We start from the raw sequence: 25,208 nt of genomic DNA, 5'->3' as shown, positions 1-25,208 counted from the left end.
ATTGTCAGCCTAAAGGTGCATATGCCTACTGTATCTGTATCCATCGCATTTTTTTCCAACGGACTATGTTCAGCAAGCGGTGAAAGCTTACCAGGTACTTTCCATGGTGCTGAAACAGTTTTTGCTCTCTGCTGATAGGAGCAGTGTTCTCTTTAGATTAATACTTGTCACTGGTGTAATGGAATAGATTCAACGTGGTAATTCAAGTTTAAGAATTGTTACTTTGCGGTCTAGGGAACATCACACTGTTAAACCCCCTTGAGCTTTGTATATCAATATCCCATCTTTCTTTTTTTGTTTTTATTTTCCCTTTATTTAACTAGGCAAGTCAGTTAAGAACAAAATCTTCTTTACAATGACGGCCTACACCGGACGAGGCTGGGCCAATTGTGTGCCGCCCTATGTGACTCCAAATCACGGCCGGTTGTGATACAGCCTGGAATCGAACCAGGGAGTCTGTAATGACGCCTCAAGCACTGAGATGAGCTGCAGTGCCTTAGACCACTGCGCCACTCGGGAGCCTTTACTCCCCTTTGATTGTTATAGCTTGTCATTGTTATCAGAACATGACTATCTGAACATTTATTTAATTATATTAGGTTGACTTTTCTTAAGCTAGTTTGTCTGTGTTTTGCATTGAATAGAACGCTTTTCCTTTAAATACATAGGCATTTCATGTAGTGAATGTTCAACATGAGACCGTCTACTAGAGATTATCTCAATATTCTAACTAGTCAAACAATATACACTCTTATATTACATTAGTAATATAGGCTATATACAACACACGATGTCGCAATAGACCACATAAATTGATATTCCATGACTCCTCCTCTCTGAATGTAAAAGAGAATAGCGTCACTATTCCCGAGCGCTTTGTGACGAGAAACACTTAAATGGTGGTGGAACGGAGAGGGCTAGGTTGTGTACAGGATCTCTCTAACGGATAATTTTTTTAGGTTTCATGGATATGTGACTATATTCTATTGGATTCATTTATTTTGTACATGCAACAATGGATCATCGAAGACAAAGAGAAAGCGTTTGGATTCAGTGCGTCGCGTTGCTTTGTTTATTTGACTGGTCTGCAGCGCAGATCTCTTACTCCGTTTCAGAGGAGGTGGACAAAGGCACGTTTGTTGGGAATCTAGCTAAGGATTTAAACCTGAATGTACACGAACTGGAGTCGAGGGGTCTAAGGATTGTATCGGGACATAGTAAGAGGTATTTTGATGCGAATTTGAAAACAGGGGTACTGTTCGTTAACGAGAGAATAGACAGAGAGGAGCTTTGTCCGAATACGGTAAAGTGCTCTCTAAATATAGAGGCCATATTGAGCCATCCTATACTTCTCCACCGCATTGAGGTGAATATTTTAGACATCAACGACAATTCTCCATCATTCATTAAAAAGGTTGCTACTTTTAACATATCTGAATCTTCATACCCCGGCGAGCGATACCCACTACCAATAGCGAATGACGCAGATACGGGAAGTAACTCGGTAAAGAGCTACAAGCTGAGCCCGAATGAACACTTCTCCCTGGATGTACAGAACGGTGGAGAGCAGAGTGTGTCTGCTGAGTTAGTGCTGCAGAAAGCTTTAGACCGAGAGAAACAGCCTGTGATCCAGCTCACACTGACCGCTGTAGATGGAGGAAAACCTCCAAGATCCGGAACGCTGCCTGTGGTTGTAAATGTCATAGATGCTAATGATAATTCACCCACATTTAGCAAGTCGCTATATAAGGTCAGTGTGCCTGAGAATGTACCTTTAGGTTCTACAGTCTTAACACTCAGTGCTACTGATTTAGACGAAGGACTACACAGTAAACTTGTGTATTCATTTATTGAGCGTGGGAATCTGAATCCTGCTGATATGTTTGCCCTAAATGTAGACACTGGTGAAATGACTGTAAAGGCCAATTTGGATCATGAGGCAAATGCTGCGTATGAAATCCGGGTGCAAGCAACGGACCAAGGTCCCTCACCCCGCAGTGGTTATTCTAAAGTGTTGGTAGAAGTCATTGATGTCAATGACAATGCTCCTGAAGTCTCGGTGACGTCACTTATGAGCCCAGTGAAAGAGGATAGTGAAATGGGGACAGTGGTCGCCTTGGTAACTGTGATAGATAAAGATGGAGGGAAAAACGGCCTCACCAAATGTAAACTTGTTGGCTCTGTTCCTTTTAAACTAAAGTCGAACTATAAAAACTATTATTCGTTAGTGGTCGATGGGCCTCTTGACAGAGAGAGAGCTTCTCATTACAATGTCACTATTACAGCTACGGATGAAGGCAGCCCGCCTCTTTCCAGCACCAGCGTTATTACTGTTCACGTTTCTGATGTGAATGACAACGCTCCTCGCTTCTCAGAACCCGTGATTAATGTTTATGTCAAAGAGAACAGTCCGGTAGGAGAGGTCATTTATAAGATGTTTGCTTTTGATCCTGATTCAGATGACAATGCAAAGATGACGTATTCGTTATTAGATAAAAATATTCCTATATCATCGTCTGTAAATATAAACTCAGATACAGGAGATATAGTCAGTCTGCAGTCTTTTAACTATGAAGATATAAAAACTTTCAATTTTAAAGTTCAGGCCACAGACTCTGGTGTTCCTCCGCTCAGCAGCAACGTGACTGTGAACGTTTTTATCCTGGATGAGAATGATAACAGACCTGGGATTCTCGCGCCCTATTCTGAGCATGGCTCCGTTAACACTGAGAACATTCCCTATTCTGCTGAAGCGGGCTACTTTGTGGCCAAGATCAGGGCTGTAGACTCCGACTCCGGCTACAATGCGCTGCTTTCTTATCACATCTCTGAGCCCAAGGGAACCAACCTCTTCCGAATTGGAACCAGCACCGGGGAGCTAAGGACTAAGAGGCGAATGAGTGACAATGACCTGAAAACTCACCCGTTGGTCGTGTTGGTTTCTGATAACGGAGAACCCTCACTGTCAGCGACTGTGTCTATTGATGTAGTGGTGGTTGAAAGTACAGGTGAAATCCAGACTCAATACAGAAACGTACCGAGAAAGGAGGAGAGCTTCTCTGATTTAAACCTGTATTTGCTGATCTCCATTGCCTCGGTGTCAGTGATATTTTTCCTGAGCCTAATCAGTTTAATAGCTGTAAAATGCCACAGGACAGACGACAGTTTCAGCAGGTACAGCGCCCCAATGATCACCACACACCCTGACGGGAGCTGGTCTTACTCTAAATCTACTCAGCAGTATGACGTGTGTTTCAGCTCAGACACACTGAAGAGTGACGTAGTAGTTTTCCCCGCACCGTATCCACCTGCAGATGCAGAACTGATCAGTATTAATGGAAATGACACGTTTGACAGGACTCAGACATTACCCAACAAAGAGAAGGTAAGGTCTCTACATAAACGAGCCTATGTGTCTATTGAATTATAGCTACATGTATTACTCCTTTGAACTCCACCTATTCAAAGATAACTGTTTTAAAAGTTCCTCTTACCTTGAAAACAGCCATCCACTTCAGAGCTATCACATTGGATTTGTTTTGCACTATGCGTTTGGCCTCCTGGCTTCATAAAGCGATATTTGCTGTCCATGGTGCTGAAGTTGCGCTAAACTTCTGAAATGAAGATTCGCGCCAATTGTTCAATGCTCTTTGACGTATGAATGAATGGCTTTCTATGACACTTTTCAATAGTGTTTAAGCTTCACGAATTTGTAAAATTGTCTTACCCTAGCATTTGTATGCGTAGGGTATTGCAAGAAAATAAGCTGGAACGTATGGGAAATATAAAGATGCATTATGTTGCAGATTGATGATATAGGCTACATAATGATCATAGACATTGCCAGCCTGAAGGCGCATACTGTAGTATATTTATCAATTTCAACCGTGTACACCTATATTTGTTGTGTTCAGCAAGCGGTGAAATCTTACCGAGTGCTGTCCATAGTGTTGAAACCGTTTTTGCTCTCTGCAGATGGGGGCAGTGGTCTTTTTAGGTAAAAATTGTCACTAGTGTAATGGAATAGATGCAATTTGGGAATTCACTTTTGAGGATTGTTTCTTTGCAGTCTTGGGAGCGTCACACTGTTTACTTCTTGAGCTTTCCATATCAATATCCCTCTTTATTATGACTTCTGTCATTGTTATCAGAACATGACTATGTGAACATTTATTTTACTATATGAGGTTGATTTTTCTTTAGCTACTTTCCCTGTGTTTTGCATTGAACATAACGTTTGTCCTTTTAAATACATAGCTAGGTATTTCGGGTAGTGAATGTTCAACACGAGTATTCTCAGTTTTCTAACAAAAGTGAAATTCTAACAACAAGTGAAATACTATACGCTCTTATTTTGCATGAGTAATATAGGCAATGTATAACCGTAACACATGGTGTCACTATAGACCACAGAAATGAATGTAGTCGCTGATATTCTATGACTCCTCCTCTCTTAATAAGAAAGAAAATAGCGTTACCACTCCCGAGCGCTTTGTGATCAGAAACGCTCGAACGGTGGTGAGATGGAGAGGGCTTGGCTGTGTACAGGATCTCTTCAATAGATTTTGGGGAATTCATGGATATGTGACTATTCTACTGGAATAATTCATTTTTTACAAGCAGCGATGGGTAGTCAACGGCAAAGAGAAGGCATTTGGATTCAGTACGTCGCGTTGCTTTGTTTATTTGACTGGTCTGCAGCGCAGATCTCTTACTCCGTTTCAGAGGAGGTGGACAAAGGCACGTTTGTGGGGAATCTAGCTAAGGATTTAAACCTGAATGTACACGAACTGGAGTCGAGGGGTCTAAGGATTGTATCGGGACACGGAAGGCCTAAGAGGTATTTCGAGGCGAATTTGAAAACAGGAATTCTATACGTTAAGGAGAGGCTAGACAGAGAGGAGCTTTGTCCCAATACGGTAAAGTGCTCCCTAAACATACAGGCCATATTGAGCCATCCTACGCAGCTCCACCGCATAGAGGTGAATATCTTTGACATAAATGATAATGCACCATCTTTTCGTGAAACCGTGAAATTATTAAATATTTCAGAATCCTCATCTCCCGGTGAGAGATACCTTCTACCGGTAGCTAATGACGCAGATACGGGCAGTAACTCGGTAAAGAGCTACAAACTGAGCCCGAATGAACACTTCTCCCTGGATGTACAGAGTGGTGGAGAGCAGAGTGTTTCTGCTGAGTTAGTGCTGCAGAAAGCTTTAGACCGAGAGAAACAGCCTGTGATCCAGCTCACACTGACCGCTGTAGATGGAGGAAAACCTCCAAGATCCGGAACGTTAGAGATTATTGTTAACGTAATGGATGTGAATGACAATACGCCAGTGTTTAGCCAATCCCTTTACAAGGCACGTGTTTCTGAAAATGTTGCCTTTGCGACATCTTTAATAAGAATCACTGCTACTGATTTAGACGAGGGGGTAAATAGTGATCTAGTTTATTCTTTAATTGAATGGGGACATTTTAACCCTGCCGATACATTTTCCATAAATTCAGACACAGGTGAAATTAAAGTTAAGGGGAAGTTAGATTATGAGGAAAACGCTGCATACGAAATTCGTGTGCAGGTGTCAGATCGTGGCCACTCTCCCCGCAGTGCGCATGGTAAAGTGTTAGTGGAAGTTATTGATGTCAATGACAATACCCCTGAAATATCAGTGACGTCACTTATGAGCCCAGTGAAAGAGGATGCTGATTTAAAGTCTGTGGTCGCCTTGGTCACAGTAACTGATAAAGATGGAGGTAAAAATGGCCTCACCAACTGTAAACTTGTTGGCTCTGTTCCTTTTAAACTAAATTCGAACTACAAAAACGATTATTCTTTAGTGGTAGACGGGCCTCTTGATAGAGAGAGCGCTTCTCAGTACAATGTTACCATCATGGCTACGGATGAAGGGACCCCGCCTCTCTCCAGCACCAGCGTTATTACTGTACACGTTTCTGATGTGAATGACAACGCTCCTCGCTTCTCAGAACCCGTGATTAATGTTTATGTGAAAGAGAACAGTCCGGTAGGTGAGGTAATTTATACAATATCTGCTTTTGATCCTGATTCAGATGAAAATGCACAGATTACGTATTCTTTGTTAGATAAAAGTGTTCCAATATCATCGTCTGTAAATATAAACTCAGAAACAGGAGATATAGTCAGTCTGCAGTCTTTTAACTATGAAGATATAAAAACTTTCCAGTTTAAAGTTCAGGCCACAGACTCTGGTGTTCCTCCTCTCAGCAGCAACGTGACAGTGAACGTTTTTATTCTGGATGAGAATGACAACCGTCCTGGGATTCTCGCGCCCTATTCTGAGCACGGCTCCGTTAACACTGAGAACATTCCCTATTCTGCTGAAGCGGGCTACTTTGTGGCCAAGATCAGGGCTGTAGACTCCGACTCTGGCTACAATGCGCTGCTTTCTTATCACATCTCTGAGCCCAAGGGAACCAACCTCTTCCGAATCGGAACCAGCACCGGGGAACTAAGGACCAAGAGGCGAATGAGTGACAATGACTTGAAAACTCACCCATTGGTCGTGTTAGTTTCTGATAACGGAGAACCCTCATTGTCAGCGACTGTGTCTATTGACGTAGTGGTGGTTGAAAGTACAGGTGAAATCCAGACTCAATTCAGAAATGTACCAAGAAAGGAGGAGAGCTTCTCTGATTTAAACCTGTATTTGCTGATCTCCATTGCCTCGGTGTCAGTGATATTTTTACTGAGCCTCATCAGTTTAATAGCTGTAAAATGCCACAGGACAGACGACAGTTTCAGCAGGTACAGCGCCCCAATGATCACCACACATCCTGACGGGAGCTGGTCTTACTCTAAATCTACTCAGCAGTATGACGTGTGTTTCAGCTCAGACACACTGAAGAGTGACGTAGTGGTTTTCCCCGCACAGTATCCTCCTGCAGATGCAGAACTGATCAGTATTAATGGAAATGACACGTTTAACAGGACTCAAACATTACCAAACCAGGAGAAGGTAAGATCTATAAATAATCCGGCCTATACATTTTATATTGAATTATATATATTTTACTCCTTTGAACTCGCAGTCAAAGAATATTGTTTTCAAAGTTGCTCTTACTGACTTTGTTTTGCACTGTGCGCATGGCCTCCTGGCTTCATAAAGTGAGTGTTGCTGTCCATGGTTCTGAAGGCGCGCTAAACTTCGAAGCTAAAGATTGGTGCCAAGCGTGCAATGCTCTATGACGTGTGAATTGCTTTCCTTGATGCTGTATGCTACAAAAATGTTGCACTTCACAAATGTGTAAATCTTTCAGTCCCCAGCAAAGTGTAATGTATGTATAGGGTGTTGTGTGAAAATAGGCAGGAACGTTTACTACGTATGGGAAATATACAGATACATCATGTTGAGAATGATAATAGGCTACACAATTGCCAATGACTTTGTCACCATGAAGGTGAATTCTTTATCCATTTCAACTGTGGATATTCCTTTCAGAGGTCTATGTTCAGCAAGTGGTTAAATCCTGTAGCACAGTCCATGGCAAGGAAACCGTTTGTGCTCTGTGCTGATTACATGCACAAAATAATGTGATTATTGTGGATAGTCAGATTCATATATTAGTTCGATTAAAACGTTTACATGCTTTGCAAGAATAACGATTTCCCTAATAATATTGTTTACATGAACACATTTAAAATCAGGCTACCTGATGGCACTGATAAATGCAGAAAATCGTCAAGGAAAATAAACGTTCTACCACAGCGAAAAATGTTATTTTTGGGAAGCATATTTGATTCTGAGTTCAGACATATAACGTGTGTATGTTAAAACTACTTCTAAGATGCATACATTCAGTTGTTCTGAACACACTTCACTCGCACTACAGAGGGAGGCTCGCTCGGCTGGTGCTAGCACATGTGCAGATCAAATGCACCACTGGAAGGCCGATTAAGGTGTTTACATGTCCTAATAAATCGAAAGATTGCTCAGGAAACCAGGTGTATTAAACGGCGTATGCTTACTTCCCTACAGAGGGTAGTACGTACGGCCCAATACATCACTGGGGCCAAGCTTCCTGCCATCCAGGACCTCTATACCAGGCGGTGTCAGAGGAAGGACCAAAAAATTGTCAAAGACTCCATTCACCCAAGTCATAGACTGTTCTCTGTGCTACCACACAGCTTCTACCCCCAAGCTATAAGAATGCTGAACAATTAATCAAATGGCCACCTAGACTATTTACATTGACCCCCGTACCTACATGTACAAACTACCTCGACTAACCTCCGCATATTGACTCTGTACCGGTACCCCCTGTATATAGCCTCGTTATTGTTATGTAATTGTATTGTGTTACTTTTTTTAATTTTATTTTTTACTTTCGTTTATTTAGTAAATATTTTCTTAACTCTATTTCTTGAACTGCATTGTTGGTTGAGGGCTTGTAAGTAAGCATTTCACGCTAAGGTCTACACCTGTTGTATTCAGTGCATGTGACAAATACAATTAATTTGATTTGATTTTGACCTTACACTGATTAAGATAAGCAGAGTAGGGTGTTTACATGACTATAGCATAATCTGTCTACTGCCATAATCAGTTTAATATCGAATTATTAGTGTGCATGTAAACGTATTGTTATGTTTCACTGGTGTAATGGAACAGATGCATCGTGGAAATGTGTTCGTGAGTAGTGTGTATTTGCAGTCTTGAGAGCATTACAATGATAGACCCTTGAGCTTTCCGTATCAATGCCTTGTGTCTTTGATTGTTTTAGCTTCTCTCATTGTTATCAGAACATGACTATGTGAAAATGTATTTCATTATATGAGGTTAATTTACTTGAATGTAGCTACGTTCCCTGTGTTTTGCATGTAACAGCACATTTGTCCTTTTTAACACATAAGGGCCTTTCGGTGAGTAAATGTCCAATATGACATTGTCTACTTGAGGTTATCTCAGTATTCTAACAACACGTGAAATGCAAGTGGCACATGGTGTCGCTATAGACCACAGAAGTAAATGAAGTCACCGATATTCTATGACTCCTCCTCTCTGAATTAAAAAAGGAGCCTAGCGTCACCGGTCTCGAGAGCTTTGTGAAGCGAAACACTCGAATGGTGGTGAGACGGAAAGGGCTGGGTGGATCTTTGATATTTTACGGATTTTTAGGTTTCGTGGATATGTGACTATATTCTGTTGGATTAATGTATTTTGTACAAGCAGCGATGGATCATCGAAGACAAAGAGAAGGCGTTTGGATTCAGTGCGTCGCGTTGCTTTGTTTATTTGACTGGTCTGCAGCGCAGATCTCTTACTCCGTTTCAGAGGAGGTGGACAAAGGCACGTTTGTGGGGAATCTAGCTAAGGATTTTAACCTGAATGTACTCGAACTGGAGTCGAGGGGTCTAAAGATTGTATCGGGACATAGTAAGAGGTATTTTGATGTGAATTTGAAAACAGGGGTACTGTTCGTTAACGAGAGAATAGACAGAGAGGAGCTTTGTCCGAATATGGTAAAGTGCTCTCTAAATATAGAGGCCATATTGAGCCATCCTATGCTTCTCCACCGCATTGAGGTGAATATTTTAGACATAAATGACAATTCTCCGTCATTCATTAAAAAGGTTGCTACTTTTAACATATCTGAATCTTCATACCCCGGCGAGCGATACCCACTACCAATAGCGAATGACGCAGATACGGGCAGTAACTCGGTAAAGAGCTACAAGCTGAGCCCAAATGAACACTTCTCCCTGGATGTACAGAACGGTGGAGAGCAGAGTGTGTCTGCTGAGTTAGTGCTGCAGAAAGCTTTAGACCGAGAGAAACAGCCTGTGATCCAGCTCACACTGACCGCTGTAGATGGAGGAAAACCTCCAAGATCCGGAACGCTGCCTATAGTTGTAAATGTCATAGATGCTAATGATAATTCACCCACATTTAGCAAGTCGCTATATAAGGTCAGTGTGCCTGAGAATGTACCTTTAGGTTCTACAGTCTTAACACTCAGTGCTACTGATTTAGACGAAGGAATACACAGTAAACTTGTGTATTCATTTATTGAGCGTGGGAATCTGAATCCTGCTGATATGTTTGCCCTGAATTCAGATACAGGTGAAATGACTGTCAAAGAACATTTGGATAAGGAGAAAAACGCAGCATATGAAATACGTGTTCAAGCGACTGACCAAGGCTCCTCACCTCGTAGTGGTTATTCTAAAGTGTTAGTTGAGGTTGTTGATGTTAATGACAATGCTCCTGAAATATCAGTAACATCATTAATGAGCCCAGTCAAAGAGGATAGTGAAATCGGCACGGTTGTCGCTTTGGTTACAGTGATAGATAAAGACGAAGCGAAAAATGGCCTGACTAACAGTAAACTTGTTGAGTCTGTTCCATTTAAACTAAAGTCTAACTATAAAAACTATTATTCGTTAGTGGTCGACGGGCATCTTGACAGAGAGAGAGCTTCTCATTACAATGTCACCATCATAGCTACGGATGAAGGGACCCCGCCTCTCTCCAGTACCAGCGTTATTACTGTACACGTTTCTGATGTGAATGACAATGCTCCTCACTTTTCAGAACCCGTGATTAATGTTTATGTCAAAGAGAACAGTCCGGTAGGAGACGTCATTTATACGACGTCTGCTTTTGACCCAGATTCAGATGAAAACGCAAAGATGACGTATTCAGTATTAGCTACAAGTGTTTCAATATCATCAGCTGTAAATGTAAACTCGGATACAGGAGATATAGTCAGTCTGCAGTCTTTTAACTATGAGGAGATCAAAACTTTCCAGTTTAATGTTCAGGCTACAGACTCTGGTGTTCCTCCTCTCAGCAGCAACGTGACTGTGAACGTTTTTATCCTGGATGAGAATGACAACCGTCCTGGGATTCTCGCGCCCTATTCTGAGCACGGCTCCGTTAACACTGAGAACATTCCCTATTCTGCTGAAGCGGGCTACTTTGTGGCCAAGATCAGGGCTGTAGACTCCGACTCTGGCTACAATGCGCTGCTTTCTTATCACATCTCTGAGCCCAAGGGAACCAACCTCTTCCGAATCGGAACCAGCACCGGGGAACTAAGGACTAAGAGGAGAATGAGTGACAATGACTTGAAAACACACCCGTTGGTCGTGTTGGTTTCTGATAACGGAGAACCCTCACTGTCAGCGACTGTGTCTATTGATGTGGTGGTGGTTGAAAGTACAGGTGAAATCCAGACTCAATTCACAAATGTGGCGAGAAAAGAGGAGAGCTTCTCCGATTTAAACCTGTATTTGCTGATCGCCATTGCCTCGGTGTCAGTGATATTTTTACTGAGCCTCATCAGTTTAATAGCTGTAAAATGCCACAGGACAGACGACAGTTTCAGCAGGTACAGCGCCCCAATGATCACCACACATCCTGACGGGAGCTGGTCTTACTCTAAATCTACTCAGCAGTATGACGTGTGTTTCAGTTCAGACACACTGAAGAGTGACGTAGTGGTTTTCCCCGCGCCATATCCACCTGCAGATGCAGAACTGATCAGTATTAATGGAAATGACACGTTTAACAGGACTCAAACATTACCCAACAAAGACAAGGTAAGGGTTACAGGTCAGTTGACAATGAAATCCCCCCCCCCCCCCCCCCCCCCCGCGTTTAGGCCTTCCATGTTATCTGCCCTGGGATGCTTAAGCTGGTTATTATGACGTTGTTCGGTTATTTTCTTACTCATTTGAATGATCAGTGATATTTTAGAACGTTGTACCAGTGTGTTACAAGTTGTACCAGTTGTAACATTTGCTTACTATTTGCCTGCATGGTTAAAATGAGAGCGGTCTCGCTGTCCATGGTGCTGAAAAGCATCCCTCCCGCTTGCGAGGCGTTTTTCTGATGAAGTAGTTGAACATTTGGGATCTGGTGTCTATGTTAACTAGGTCGAATCATATTGAGTAGTTTTTATCTCCTCATAGTTAAAAGACTGTAGAACTCACTAATAACATCATATATTATCAGATATTATGGTCATCATGCATAGCTTGTGTGGTTACTGTTGCCTTTTATGTGTTTTGGGAGATTAATTTTTTGGGTCTTCACTTCCACAGAAATCTATAGCCGAGTTGTTCCATTTTCTCTGTAGATATCCACCCGGTGTCGCTATCTGCTCACACAGTGTAAATCCTCGCTAGTTGTTTGAGGCTCCTCCCTTTACAGGAGCAGTGGTCGGTGTCGAAAAAAAAGGCTTTGTTTGCTCGAGCAGCAGAACGTTGTGGATCTCGTCTGGATCTGTTTTGGATTTTTTAAAATTACACAGCTATGCGGACGACAGCCGCTTTTGGTAGCTGAAGGTTTGGTAAACAGAATACTGTCACAATGACTCACAAAGGGTTTCTTTTTCGTTCGTGGATTTACTATCTCCTCCCATTGTTCCATCTTTGGAGTATCGCATCAGCACAGATTGTCTATTCCATATCGGAGGAATCTAACCCAGGCACTGTTGTTGGACATTTCGCGAAGGACTTGCATCTTGACGTGCAGGAACTTGAATATCGTGGGTTTGAGATTTCTGGACTCAATAAGAGGTATTTCGATGTAAATACAAAGACTGGAATTTTGTCCGTGAGGGAGAGAATAGACAGAGACGAGCTCTGTGCTCGGAGCACGAAGTGTTCCTTAGAACTAGAAGCCATTGTGAATTCGCCATTGAACCTATACCGCTTTGAGGTGAATATTTTGGATATAAATGACAACTCACCGTCGTTTAGGTCGCCTAAAACATATTTGAATGTATCGGAATCTGCATTTCCAGGTGAGAGATTTCCTTTGGACAGCGCCTACGACGCAGACATAGGAGCTAACTCTGTAAAGAGCTACAAGCTGAGCACGAATGAACACTTCTCCCTGGATGTACAGAGCGGTGGAGAGCAGAGTGTGTCTGCTGAGTTAGTGCTGCAGAAAGCTTTAGACAGAGAGAAACAGCCTGTGATCCAGCTCACTCTGACCGCTGTAGATGGAGGAAAACCTCCAAGATCCGGGACATCACTTATTATAATAAATGTAGAGGATGTTAACGATAATATTCCTATTTTCTCAAAGCCCCTCTACAAAGCTCGTATTCCTGAGAATATGCCTCCCGGTAGCTCCGTGATTATGGTTCAAGCGAACGATTCAGATGAGGGCTTAAACGGTGAAATAGTGTATAGTTTTATCAACCAAAACAATGATAATAGCATTGACGCATTTGCAATTAATTCCGTTACTGGAGAAATCACTGTGAAAGGCGTGGTGGATCACGAGACAAACAATGCTTTTGAAATCCGCGTCCAAGCTAAAGATAAAGGCCACAAGCCAAGAGCATCTCACTGTAAAGTGCTGGTTGAAATTACCGACGTGAATGACAATCCACCAGAGATATCTGTCACATCTTTAGTTAACGTTGTAAAAGAGGATGCGTCATTAGGGACAATGGTTGGCCTGATAACAATAAAAGACAATGACGCAGGCAAAAATGGCGCTGTACATGTTAAAATACTAGGCTCTGTACCATTTACGATAAAGAGCTCTTATAATAATCATTATTCGTTAGTGGTCGACGGGCCTCTTGATAGAGAGAGTGCTTCTCAGTATAATGTCACCATCACAGCTACGGATGAAGGGACCCCGCCTCTCTATAGCACCAGCGTTATTACTGTACACGTTTCTGATGTGAATGACAACGCTCCTCGCTTCTCAGAACCCGTGATTCATATTTATATGAAAGAGAACAGTCCGGTAGGTGACGTCATTTATACAATTTCTGCTTTTGACCCAGATTCAGATGAAAATGCAAAAGTAACTTATTCTTCATTAGATAAACGTGTTTTCATATCATCGTCTGTAAATATAAACTCAGATACAGGAGATATAGTCAGCCTGAAGTCTTTTAACTATGAAGAGATAAAAACTTTCAATTTTAAAGTTCAGGCCACAGACTCTGGTGTTCCTCCTCTCAGCAGCAACGTGACTGTGAACGTTTTTATTCTGGATGAGAATGACAACCGTCCTGGGATTCTCGCGCCCTATTCTGAGCACGGCTCCGTTAACACTGAGAACATTCCCTATTCTGCTGAAGCGGGCTACTTTGTGGCTAAGATCAGGGCTGTAGACTCCGACTCTGGCTACAATGCGCTGCTTTCTTATCACATCTCTGAGACCAAGGGAACCAACCTCTTCCGAATCGGAACCAGCACCGGGGAGCTAAGGACTAAGAGGCGAATGAGTGACAATGACCTGAAAACACACCCGTTGGTCGTGTTGGTTTCTGATAACGGAGAACCTTCACTGTCAGCGACTGTGTCTATTGATGTAGTGGTGGTTGAAAGTACAGGTGAAATCCAGACTCAATTCACAAATGTACCGAGAAAGGAGGATAACTTCTCTGATTTAAACCTGTATTTACTGATCGCCATTGCCTCGGTGTCAGTGATATTTTTACTGAGCCTCATCAGTTTAATAGCTGTAAAATGCCACAGGACAGACGACAGTTTCAGCAGGTACAGCGCCCCAATGATCACCACACATCCTGACGGGAGCTGGTCTTACTCTAAATCTACTCAGCAGTATGACGTGTGTTTCAGCTCAGACACACTGAAGAGTGACGTAGTGGTTTTCCCTGTGCCATATCCACCTGCAGATGCAGAACTGATCAGTATTAACGGGAATGACACGTTTAACAGGACACAAACGCTTCCGAATAAAGATAAGGTAAGATATAGGCTATACATAAACGGGCCTGTTCTTCTATTGAATTATACATGTATTACTCCTTTGAACTCCTTGCAGTCAAGAATATTGTTTTCAAAGTTTCTCTTACGTTAGAAAACAGCCCTCAACACGAGAGTTGTCACATTTGCTGCATTTTTCATTGCGTTTATAGCCTCGTGTCTTGATAGAGCGAGTGTTGCTGTCCACGGTGCTGAAGGCGCGCTAAGCTTTCAGAACTAAAGTAATCATCTGTGACGTACGAGGCTGTCTTTGACGCTGTGGAAATGTGTTACGAGCTACTATTGTATTTGATTCAATAATCCAATAATTATTTGTTTCAACGGATGATAGAGTTGTAGCCTAATTGAAAAAGGCAAATTGTGATCTTTGTGACGGCAGCAGAATCAGAACGTCAGCTGTTGTTTCATTGATGGATTATTTTTTTTTCTTCATGATTGTGAAACAACCAATACATTATTTCATAGGATGTAGTTTTATTTCCATCTTCTATTTATATCATGTACACTCTTACCCCATGTTTAGAATGCTACAGTGAGGGAAATAAGTATTTGATCCCCTGCTGATTTTGTGCTTGCCTACGGAGCAGCAAGAGGAACTGCCCCTCCCTACCTTTAGGCTATGCTGAAACCCTACACACCAACCCGAGTACTCTGTTCAGCCACCTCTGGTCTCTTGGCCCTCCCACCCTTACGGGAGGGCAACTCCTGCTCAGCTCAGCCCAATCCAAGCTCTTCTCTTTCCTGGCACCCCAATGGTGGAAACAGCTTCCCCCTGAAGCTAGGACAGCAGAGTCCCTGCCCATCTTCCGAAAACGTCTGAAACCCTACTTCTCCAAATAGTATCTTAAATAATCCCACAGCACCTCCCTCTTGCATCCCCTCCTCAAGCCAAAATATATATATATACAGTGAGAGAAAAAAGTATTTGATCCCCTGCTGATTTTTTACGTTTGCCCACTGACAAAGACATGATCAGTCTATAATTTTAATGGTAGGTTTATTTGAACAGTGAGAGACAGAATAACAACAAAAAAATCCAGAAAAACGCATGTCAAAAATGTTATACATTGATTTGCATTTTAATGAGGGAAATAAGTATTTGACCCCTCTGCAAAACATGACTTAGTACTTGGTGGCAAAACCCTTGTTGGCAATCACAGAGGTCAGATATTTCTTGTAGTTGGCCACTAGGTTTGCACACATCTCAGGACGGATTTTGTTCCACTCCTCTTTGCAGATCTTCTCCAAGTCATTAAGGTTTCGAGGCTGACGTTTGGCAACTCGAACCTTCAGCTCCCTCCACATATTTTCTATGGGATTAAGGTCTGGAAACTGGCTAGGCCACTCCAGGACCTTAATGTGCATCTTCTTGAGCCACTCCTTTGTTGTCTTGGCCGTGTGTTTTGGGTCATTGTCATGCTGGAATACCCATCCACGACCCATTTTCAATGCCCTGCCTGAGCGAAGGAGGTTCTCACCCAAGATTTGATGGTACATGGCCCTGTCCATCGTCCCTTTGATGCGGTGAAGTTGTCCTGTCCCCTTAGCAGAAAAACACCCCCAAAGCATAATGTTTCCACCTCCATGTTTGACGGTGGGGATGGTGTTCTTGGGGTCATAGACAGCATTCCTCCTCCTCCAAACACGGCGAGTTGAGTTGATGCCAAAGAGCTCCAGTTTGGTCTCATCTGACCACAACACTTTCACCCAGTTCTCCTCTGAATCATTCAGATGTTCATTGGCAAACTTCAGACGGCCCTGTATATGTGTTTTCTTGAGCAGGGGAACCTTGTGGGCGCTGCAGGATTTCAGTCCTTCACGGCGTAGTGTGCTACCAATTGTTTTCTTGGTGACTATGGTCCCAGCTGCCTTGAGATCATTGACAAGATCCTCCTGTGTAGTTCTGGGCTGATTCCTCACCATTCTCATGATCATTGCAACGCCACAAGGTGAGATCTTGCATGGAGCCCCAGGCCGAGGGAGATTGACAGTTATTTTGTGTTTCTTCCATTTGCGAATAATCGCACCAACTGTTGTCACCTTCTCACCAAGCTGCTTGGCGATGGTCTTGTAGCCCATTCCAGCCTTGTGTAGGTCTAAAATCTTGTCCCTGACATCCTTGGAGAGCTCTTTGGTCTTGGCCATGGTGGAGAGTTTGGAATCTGATTGATGATTGCTTCTGTGAATAGGTGTCTTTTATACAGGTAACAAGCTGAGATTAGGAGCACTCCCTTTAAGAGTGTGCTCCTAATCTCAGCTCGTTACCTGTATAAAAGACACCTGGGAGCCAGAACTCTTTCTGATTGAGAGGGGGTCAAATACTTCTTTCCCTCATTAAAATGCAAATCAATTTATAACATTTTTGACATGCGTTTTTCTGGATTATTTTGTTGTTATTCTGTCTCTCACTGTTCAAATAAACCTACCATTAAAATTATAGACGGATCATTTCTTTGTCAGTGGGCAAATGTACAAAATCAGCAGGGGATCAAATACTTTTTTCCCTCACTGTACTACTCAGTGCATTCTTCAGTCTCTCTCTCTCTCTCTCTCTCTCTCTCTCTCTCTCTCTCTCTCTCTCTCTCTCTCTCTCTCTCTCTCTCTCTCTCTCTCTCTCTCTCTCTCTCTCTCTCTTTCTTTCTCTCTGTGAACATTTTAAATAGGCTCCTCTGTCAGTCAGTCAGGCCTTCCTACCTTGCATCCACAAGATCGATTCATTGATGGTGATTGCATGTTGTTGAATCTTTTACAAACCACAGCTGAGTTTCAGTGACACATTAATCGAAGCAAACAGACAGCCATTTAAATGGAGGAGTATAAATGGAGGAGTATGTGTATCTGTATGTGAGTGAGCTGGCTTGGCACAAGCAGGGACCTGCCTATCTCTGTGAGTCCCCAGGAGGTGTGTGGATGACAGGATACCCCCCCCCCCTCTCTCTCATGCCTTTTATTCTGCTGTTCCCTCAGCTTGCAGGATTACTGCTGTAACAACCTTTTCTTTCACATCTGGGTGCATGAGTAATCCTTCTCTTTCTCTTCCATTCTCTCCCATATCCTTTTTTATCTATCCCTCTGTTTCTCTCCCCTGCTGTTGCTTTCTAAATGTCCCTGACTCACTGTGTATTTCAATCTCATGGTCTCCCTGCTCCTATTGCGTTCCCAACCCTTAATATCGATTTCTCTCTAACTGCCTGCCCTCCCCCCTCAGTTTCTATCCCTGCTTGTCTTTCTCAGTCTATGTTCCCTTGTCTAATTCATCATGTTTCTTTCCTCCAGTCTCACTGTTTCTCTTGCTTTTCCCACCCTTCAATGCCCTCTTTGCCCCTCCCCCGCCTACCTTTCCCTCAGCCCACCGGCCTTGTTCCACCGGCCTTGTTCCATCCCTCTGTATCTCTCTCCCTTTATTTCCCTCCCTATATCTATCTTTCATTCTCTGTCTCACAGTATTCCTCTCGATATCAATTCCTATCTATCTCTTTGTCCCTCTATCTCCCTCTCCCACCCTATCTCCCTCTCCCACCCTCCTTCCCTCAACCCTCCCTCCTTAAGTCCATCAGCCTTGTTTACTTGTGTGTGTGTCTGTGTGTGTGGGTAGCAGCTGAGAGGAGCTGAGAGGAGTAATGGTGAATTAGCAGCAGCTCTCCCCAGACATGCATGCTATCTGCCTGAGCATGCTGTAAACAGGATTCTTCCTATTTTCATTAACATGCACTAAGTGTGTCAGGGCGGCTCGATCCGCTCAGCGTGTAAGCTGCTCAGCCCCTTTTGTTGGACTAAAGACTGTGTATATCAACAGCAAACGCTATCTCCTCATGTGGATTGAGCATTCTGTTGGCCATTTAAAGTAGTGCTGTTTGTAACCAGTGGCACTCAAGTGGTTTTGTAAATATTTTATAGTCTAGGCTCTGTCCTCCTTGGTCTCTGTATCGCATAAAGCTCTATGATGTACTACTCTTTGATAATACATTCTTTAATACTCTTTCATAATACACTGACCTCATTTTAGTGAGTGGTCAGTAAGTAAAAACAACTAAATAAAATACAAGCTCAGAGCCACTGTATGATCATTTGGTTGGTTCAGAATGTGGTCTTATCTATGTGGTCTGCTTTGGGGCTCTCTATGATCACACAGGGGTTCTGAATATTACAGTGCATGTGTAAGTGGGTCAGTGTGTGTTTTGAAGATTGCAGTGCCCTCCGAGCTCAATACGAGTCAGTATGTGTTTACTAGGTGTCTGAGAGTCACATAAAATATATTCTCTATATTGTCATGTTCTCTCTCTGTGCTGCGTTTGGCCCAGTATGGCTCCAGTAACAATGCCTGAAGCTATCTCTTTGCATTTGAGTGGTTCAGAATGCGCTCTGTAGGCTGCAGTTCTGTGTGTGTGTGTGTGAGAGAGAGAGAGAGAGAGAGAGAGAGAGGGAGGAGGGGGAGGGGCTGTGGTAATTTTCCGCTCTGTGCTGCAGCAGCAAGGCTCTCTCAGAGCCTTGGTGTCTCTGCGAGCTGCAGCCTGGGTTGTTCTGGGCTGGGCGGGGCTGACGTTACCGGCAGCAACTCAGCTGTCAATCACAGCTAAATCGGGGAGGCGGGACAAAAGGTTAGGGGAATGAGGTCGCAGGGCTTATTCATCCAGCTCTCAGGTCACCACCGTGTCTGTGTGTGGGTGGGTGTTTGTCAGTGTGTTCTCTGTGTAGGTGTGTTTATTTTAGTGTGTGTAATTGCCTAATATCATCAGATTCATGTTGATGTATTAAATAGTATTGCTCTTGGTGTATGTGTTTCTTTGTGGGAGCAGCAGTGTGTGTAGTCGTATATTTAGCTGAGTGTGTGTTATTCAATAACATGTGTATTACATTGGCTGTGTTTTAAGTGTGTGTTGGCTAAAAGCCTCATTCTCTGCTCTGCTGGCTCCAGTTTTGCAAAAGGCATTACATTATTGATTATCTAAGTACATTATCCTGGGTGAGGTAGCCAGCTAAGTGCTTCACATGTTTACTGGATTGTATTTCTACAGCAGGGGCATTCATTCACCTACTGTAAGTAATTTAGGTTCCGTAACCATCCAGATGGGATCAACAATTGTGACCCAAAAACACCCTTACCCCCAGCTCTCTGGTTAAGATTTTGGTTGCATCATTGTTGATGTGATTGAGCTAATGATAATGCGGCTCCTTGAAACGCCTGCTCTTTGTCCTGGCTTTGTTCCAGCATCCTTTGTTTAACACACATGCACACATGGACACTCATTTGTTAACACGTCACTTCCTGTTTTCCTCCCTCCTGGGTGTGGCTCTTGGCAAGGAGATGGGAGCTCAGCTAAGGTTGCCATGGAGGTTGCCATGGAGATGATCCTCATTACTGATATGCACCAGTCGGTTTCTCAGAGAGAGAGAGAGAGAGAGAGAGAGAGAGAACTGCAAATGTACTCAGCTATCCTCTCCTTTATCACATTCAAAGATGGAAAAAGAGAGAGTGGAAATGCAGAGTGAGGGAGAAAGATGTGAGAATAGAGAGAGAATAATAGAATGAGAGAAAGAGGGAGGGAGATGAAGACAGCAATAAGGTGACAGATTAGAACAGGGTAGGTGAGTGTGAAATCATGTGAAAGGGAGAGAAGGAGAGACAGCCTGGATGAGGCAGACGAAAATAAATTAAATATGTGTCTTGCAGCTAAGTGGAAATACTAGGGGCTGAGAATTGGTCACAGATAAAGACTACACACACACACACACACACACACACACACACACACACACACACACACACACACACACACACACTTTATGGCATTAGGCTGTTGTTGCAGTCATTAGATTAGCTTTGTCATGCTCAGAACCACAGGGTTCTTCCACATCCATCCATCCCCGTCCATCCAGTGTGGATACTAAGCCAGGGGTCCTGAGTGGAGGAATAGAGGGGATCGGCGCCTGCCTGCTGTCTCAGATAGCTTTGTTTAACACGACATGAATCTGTTTGATTTTAATGTTCAGGCAGAACGGGGACAGCCCACACGCTGTTTAACCCCTCCAGGACCCCGGAGGAGTGATTTACTTCACCTTTCGCACTGTCATTCCCGTTACACGAAAAGGAGGATACACTGGCGAAGACATAACCAAACGCACCCAGCACAGTCTCTCCATCCAACCCTTTAGAAAGGGAGGTACACTTGGGAAGGCATAGCCAAACGCAGCCAGAACAGCCTTTCCACCTCAGCCTTTATACATGGGACGGGATCATCATCTCTATTGAAATCAAAATGTGATATCTGAGATGAAAAGGTTCTAAAGCATGTTATTAATTAGTTAAATATACAGGGGTAAACCCGCACACCACTTTCAAATAGGCCCTTCGATTTATGAATCTTTAGATGGAGATTCTTGGTAGAAAGATATGCAGTCTTTAATAATACAAGATGTTGCAAAGTTAGTGCTGATGCTGCTAGAGTATTAGCATGTTATTAATCAGACATGATGCAATGCAGTTAAGAGTTTTGCCGCATAGTAGTCTTTGATCTCTGTGCGCTGGAAGGTCTTTAAGATATCATGGTTCTGTTCTGGATTTCTTAATAGGGAAAGGGAGATACCTAGTCAGTTGCACAACTGAATGCATTCAACCAAAATGTTTCTTCCGCATTTAACCCAACTCCTCTGAATAAGAGAGGTGCGGGGGGCTGCCTTAATCAACATCCATGTCATCGGCACACTGGGAGCAGTTGTTGTTGGGGGTTAACTGCCTTGCTCAAGGGCAGAATGGCAGATTTTTCCACCTTGCTGTCTCAGGGATTCAAACCAGTGACCTTTCTGTTACTGGCCCAATTCTCTTAACCACTAGGCTACCTGCCAGAAATGGGAGATATGTTATCTCTTTGTTATATCTGGTTTTGTGCTTATGGGTGTGGTTGATCATGTTTACCTCAGAGTGCTCTGATCAATCTGTGAGATCTGGCTTGTGTGATTAGTAATGCCTTGTTGCAGACAGATACTCTCTTGCAGGCTGAGGGTGTTGTCATTGGAAACATTGGAAACAGATTCTCTCATCAGCATCTTTAGTTTCCTTCTCTCTCCTCTGGAGGGGGCCTGGCACTGTCCTTCACAACCACACTGTCAGACACTGGAGGATAGGAAAGGAGGGGAGCTGCGGATTGAGACACACACACACACACACACACACACACACACACACACACACACACACACACATTGTGGAGACTTTGTGAGTCCACTGTCCCTGCAGTACCCTCTTACACCAATAGAGGTCCCAATACTACTGTTTCTCCCTCTCATCCTGTCCTGGCTGCAAGCTGCAGTGCTCTTGGCACTGAGACAGAACACTGCCCCTTTTATACTATTTTTCTCTCTCTCTGTGGCACAAATCTTAATATGCTTAGTTCCTGAAAAAAATCTCTCTCCCTCCTGTTCCACACAATATGGCAGATATTGTAGCTATCAATTGAAATAGATGAATCTCCATTGTTGAGCACATCTCTCCAATATGTGGTGCAGCCTGATGCATGGACTCTGTCAATATTTTGTTTTCTCCTTGATGATATGAGTAATCCCCAAAATAATTTGTGATAATGTGGATGATAAGCGCATTTTCTCTATTTATGTTATGGTTTATCAGGCTTCGTTCTATAGCCTATATATCATTCTCTCTGAGCAAATGGATGAATAGTACTTTTCTGTCTGTAGATGCACATTTTCTATCACTCTGGCCTTTTATCCTGGCAACACAGACACTGTGATTACTGCCCTCCTACTCAACAGCCTGCAGGAATTGTCATTTGTTGAGAGAATGAGAGACGGAAAGAGAAAAAGAGAGAAAGAGAAAGCTATTTTTTATTTCTTCATTATTATTTTTAATGGATTTCCTAAAAGCAAAAGTCCTAGAAAGGCAGGTGGCCATTTTGTGTGTTGTATCCTATTTTGGCAGTGTAATACAGTAACAAGATTTGTGCAATGCAATAGTTCTATGTAAGTGGTCTAAACCCTATGTATTAACAATGTAGTTACGTAGGCATAGTGTAATTACACATAATGTATGTGTGTCTTCATGATGAACAGTAGGTGGTTCAAAGCTCTGACTCCATCTTGTGTGGCGCGGGGAAGGGGGGACATGTATGAGGTCATCACTCCTTGCCCTGAGCACACCAGACCAGACAGCAGCTGACGATGACAAAAGAGACACTCTCAGAGAGAGAGAGGCTTCAGCCCAGAAACTCATTCAGTCTCTTCACCAAGCCCTAGGCCTAGAGTCAGTTCTGCTCCCAGTCCCTGTGTGTGTGTGTGTGTGTGTGTGTGTGTGTGTGTGTGTGTGTGTGCATGTGTGCTTGTGTGTGTGCATGTGTGATTGTGTGTGTGTGTGTGTGTGTGTGTGTGTGTGACAGAGAGACAGAGGCTTGATTCACCCAGTACCGGCCATGACCCATCTCTCTGCGGAGCTCTCCTCTAGCCGGGACATCTGACTCAGAAACGGAGGGCTTCCACATGGCATAACAGATGCTTAGGGGGGCTGGACGAATGGCTTTTAAACCGGGACAATTACTGTGTATTAATAGAGAGACTGTTACTGGAGAGCCTGTTATTAATATGTCCGCCATCTTGCATAATGGATGGAGAGGGTCATTAATATTCTGGCTCGTCTAGTTCCAAAAAGAGAGCACAGGAAGTGCACTCAGAGCTCTGTACCTTTTTCACTTTCCCATTCTCTGCTCCATCTCTCTGCCTGTCAGTCTCTCTCCATGCTCTCTCCACCTCCCCGCTCATCTGTTTCTCATCTCTCCCCTCCCTCTCTCTCTTCTGCTCCCCTTCTCTCTCTGGGGTGGTTTTAAGAGAGGACATGACAGTGTAGAGGGAGAGGCGGCAGCAGCAGCAGAGACATTAACTCCTGTGTTTCCACTTCAGACATTCTGGTGGCCCTGGGCCACAGCTCTCCCAGCTGGAGCAACGGATGTCACAGACACACAGCACAGCTGGACCGGAGAGGAGAGGGAGAGGGAGGCCGGGAGGGAGGAAGCGAGAAGGAGAGGTGAAACAGGAGAGAGGGGGGATGGAGGCACTAAGGGGGGAAAGTGTGAGGCAGTTGGGAGGGGGTGGTGAGAGTGAGGTGAGAGGGGGGAAGAGAGGGGGGGGGTGAGAGTGAGGTGAGAGGGGTGAGAGGGGGGAAGAGAGGGGGTGGTGAGAGGGGTGAGAGGGGGGAAGAGAGGGGGTGGTGAGAGTGAGAGAGGGGAAGAGAGGGGGTGGTGAGAGGGGTGAGAGGGGGGAAGAGAGGGGGTGGTGAGAGTGAGAGAGGGGAAGAGAGGGGGTGGTGAGAGGGGGGAAGGGGAAGAGTAGGGGAGGATTGCAAGAAGAGAGGAAAGAGACAGTAAAGGTTGGTGAGGAGAGAGATGGGATAGAGGGAGACAGAGAGGCAGAATATATGTTTTCACCCTTCAGTCAGTGGTGAAAGGACGAAAGCAGAGAGAGGGAGCCATTTAAGAGAATTGGGACATGTACTGTGTTTGTTCTGGCGAGACAGACGTCTGTTCGTCTAGCGGAGGAGGAATTGAGATACTTAATCTCGAGCCCCTTGAGTGAAATGAAATAAACCACAGATCTGTGGCGTGCAATTAACGGCGGAACAGATGGGCGGATTCTAACAGGTACAGTGAGAGAGATGTCAGTTACCTGCCCATGTACAAACATCCAATAGACAGATAGAGAGAGAAGAGCAGAACACGAAAGAGAGCAAGGCAGACAAGGGAGCGAGGTGGAAAAAGGCCAGGTGGAAATCCCGTGGTGTGTGTAATTGACGAGATAACAGTCGCCTCTTTTCATCCCTGTCTCAAATTGCCGTAAACATGGAGCTTGGGCGCCCCACTGGGAGAATCTGCTAAATGTCAGGGGTAGCGCTGCTGCTCGCATGCCTCTGAGACTCACGAGTACGGACCGACACGAAACCCCTGCTGTGTCATCTCCACAGCTCAGTTAAATTGGGCGTTGAAAAAAAGAAAGGAGAGCGGATGTGTAAAATAGAAACGTCCAACTCTGTCCAAAGAAAAACGTTCCTCTCGGTCCATCCAACCTACAGTTGAAGTCGGAAGTTTACATACACTTAGGTTGGAGTCATTAAAACTAGTTTCTCAACCACTCCACAAATTTCTTGTTAACAAACTATAGTTTTGGCAAGTCGGTTAGGACATCTACTTTGTGAATGACACAAGTAATTTTTCCAACAATTGTTTACAGACAGATTATTTCACTTATAATTCACTGTATCACAATTCCAGTGGGTCAGAAGTTTACATACACTAAGTTGACTGTGCCTATAAACAGCTTGGAAAATTCCAGAAAATGATGTAATGACTTTAGAAGCTTCTGATAGGCTAATTGACATAATTTGAGTCAATTGGAGGTGTACCTGTGGATGTATTTCAAGGCCTACCTTCAAACTCAGTGCCTCTTTGCTTGACATCATGGG

The 25,208-nt window shown here is 43.7% G+C and overlaps 1 protein-coding gene and 1 pseudogene across 2 annotated transcripts; both read left to right on the top strand.

The window, feature by feature from the left end:
- Nucleotides 1–1,015: 1,015 nt before the first annotated feature.
- Nucleotides 1,016–10,586, top strand: LOC311107682 (protocadherin alpha-2-like; the record flags this gene model as incomplete). The annotated part of the gene is made up of 4 exons (XM_084150202.1): nt 1,016–1,549; nt 5,172–7,022; nt 9,617–9,850; nt 10,578–10,586. The coding sequence occupies 4 exons, from the start codon at nt 1,016–1,018 to the stop codon at nt 10,584–10,586; spliced, it is 2,628 nt and encodes an 875-aa protein (XP_084006328.1).
- An 89-nt stretch (nt 10,587–10,675) lies between these two features.
- On the top strand, nt 10,676–14,955 carry LOC311107681 (protocadherin alpha-8-like; annotated as a pseudogene). Its single transcript has 3 exons — nt 10,676–11,376; nt 12,428–14,806; nt 14,902–14,955. The product of its transcript is annotated as a protocadherin alpha-8-like (transcript).
- Nucleotides 14,956–25,208: the final 10,253 nt, after the last annotated feature.

Source organism: Coregonus lavaretus (assembly GCF_964263955.1).
Source record: "Coregonus lavaretus genome assembly, chromosome: 32".
NCBI lineage: Eukaryota > Metazoa > Chordata > Actinopteri > Salmoniformes > Salmonidae > Coregonus > Coregonus lavaretus.
The sequence above is the reverse complement of the archived record's forward strand: the minus strand, read 5'-3'. Positions and strand labels throughout refer to the sequence as shown.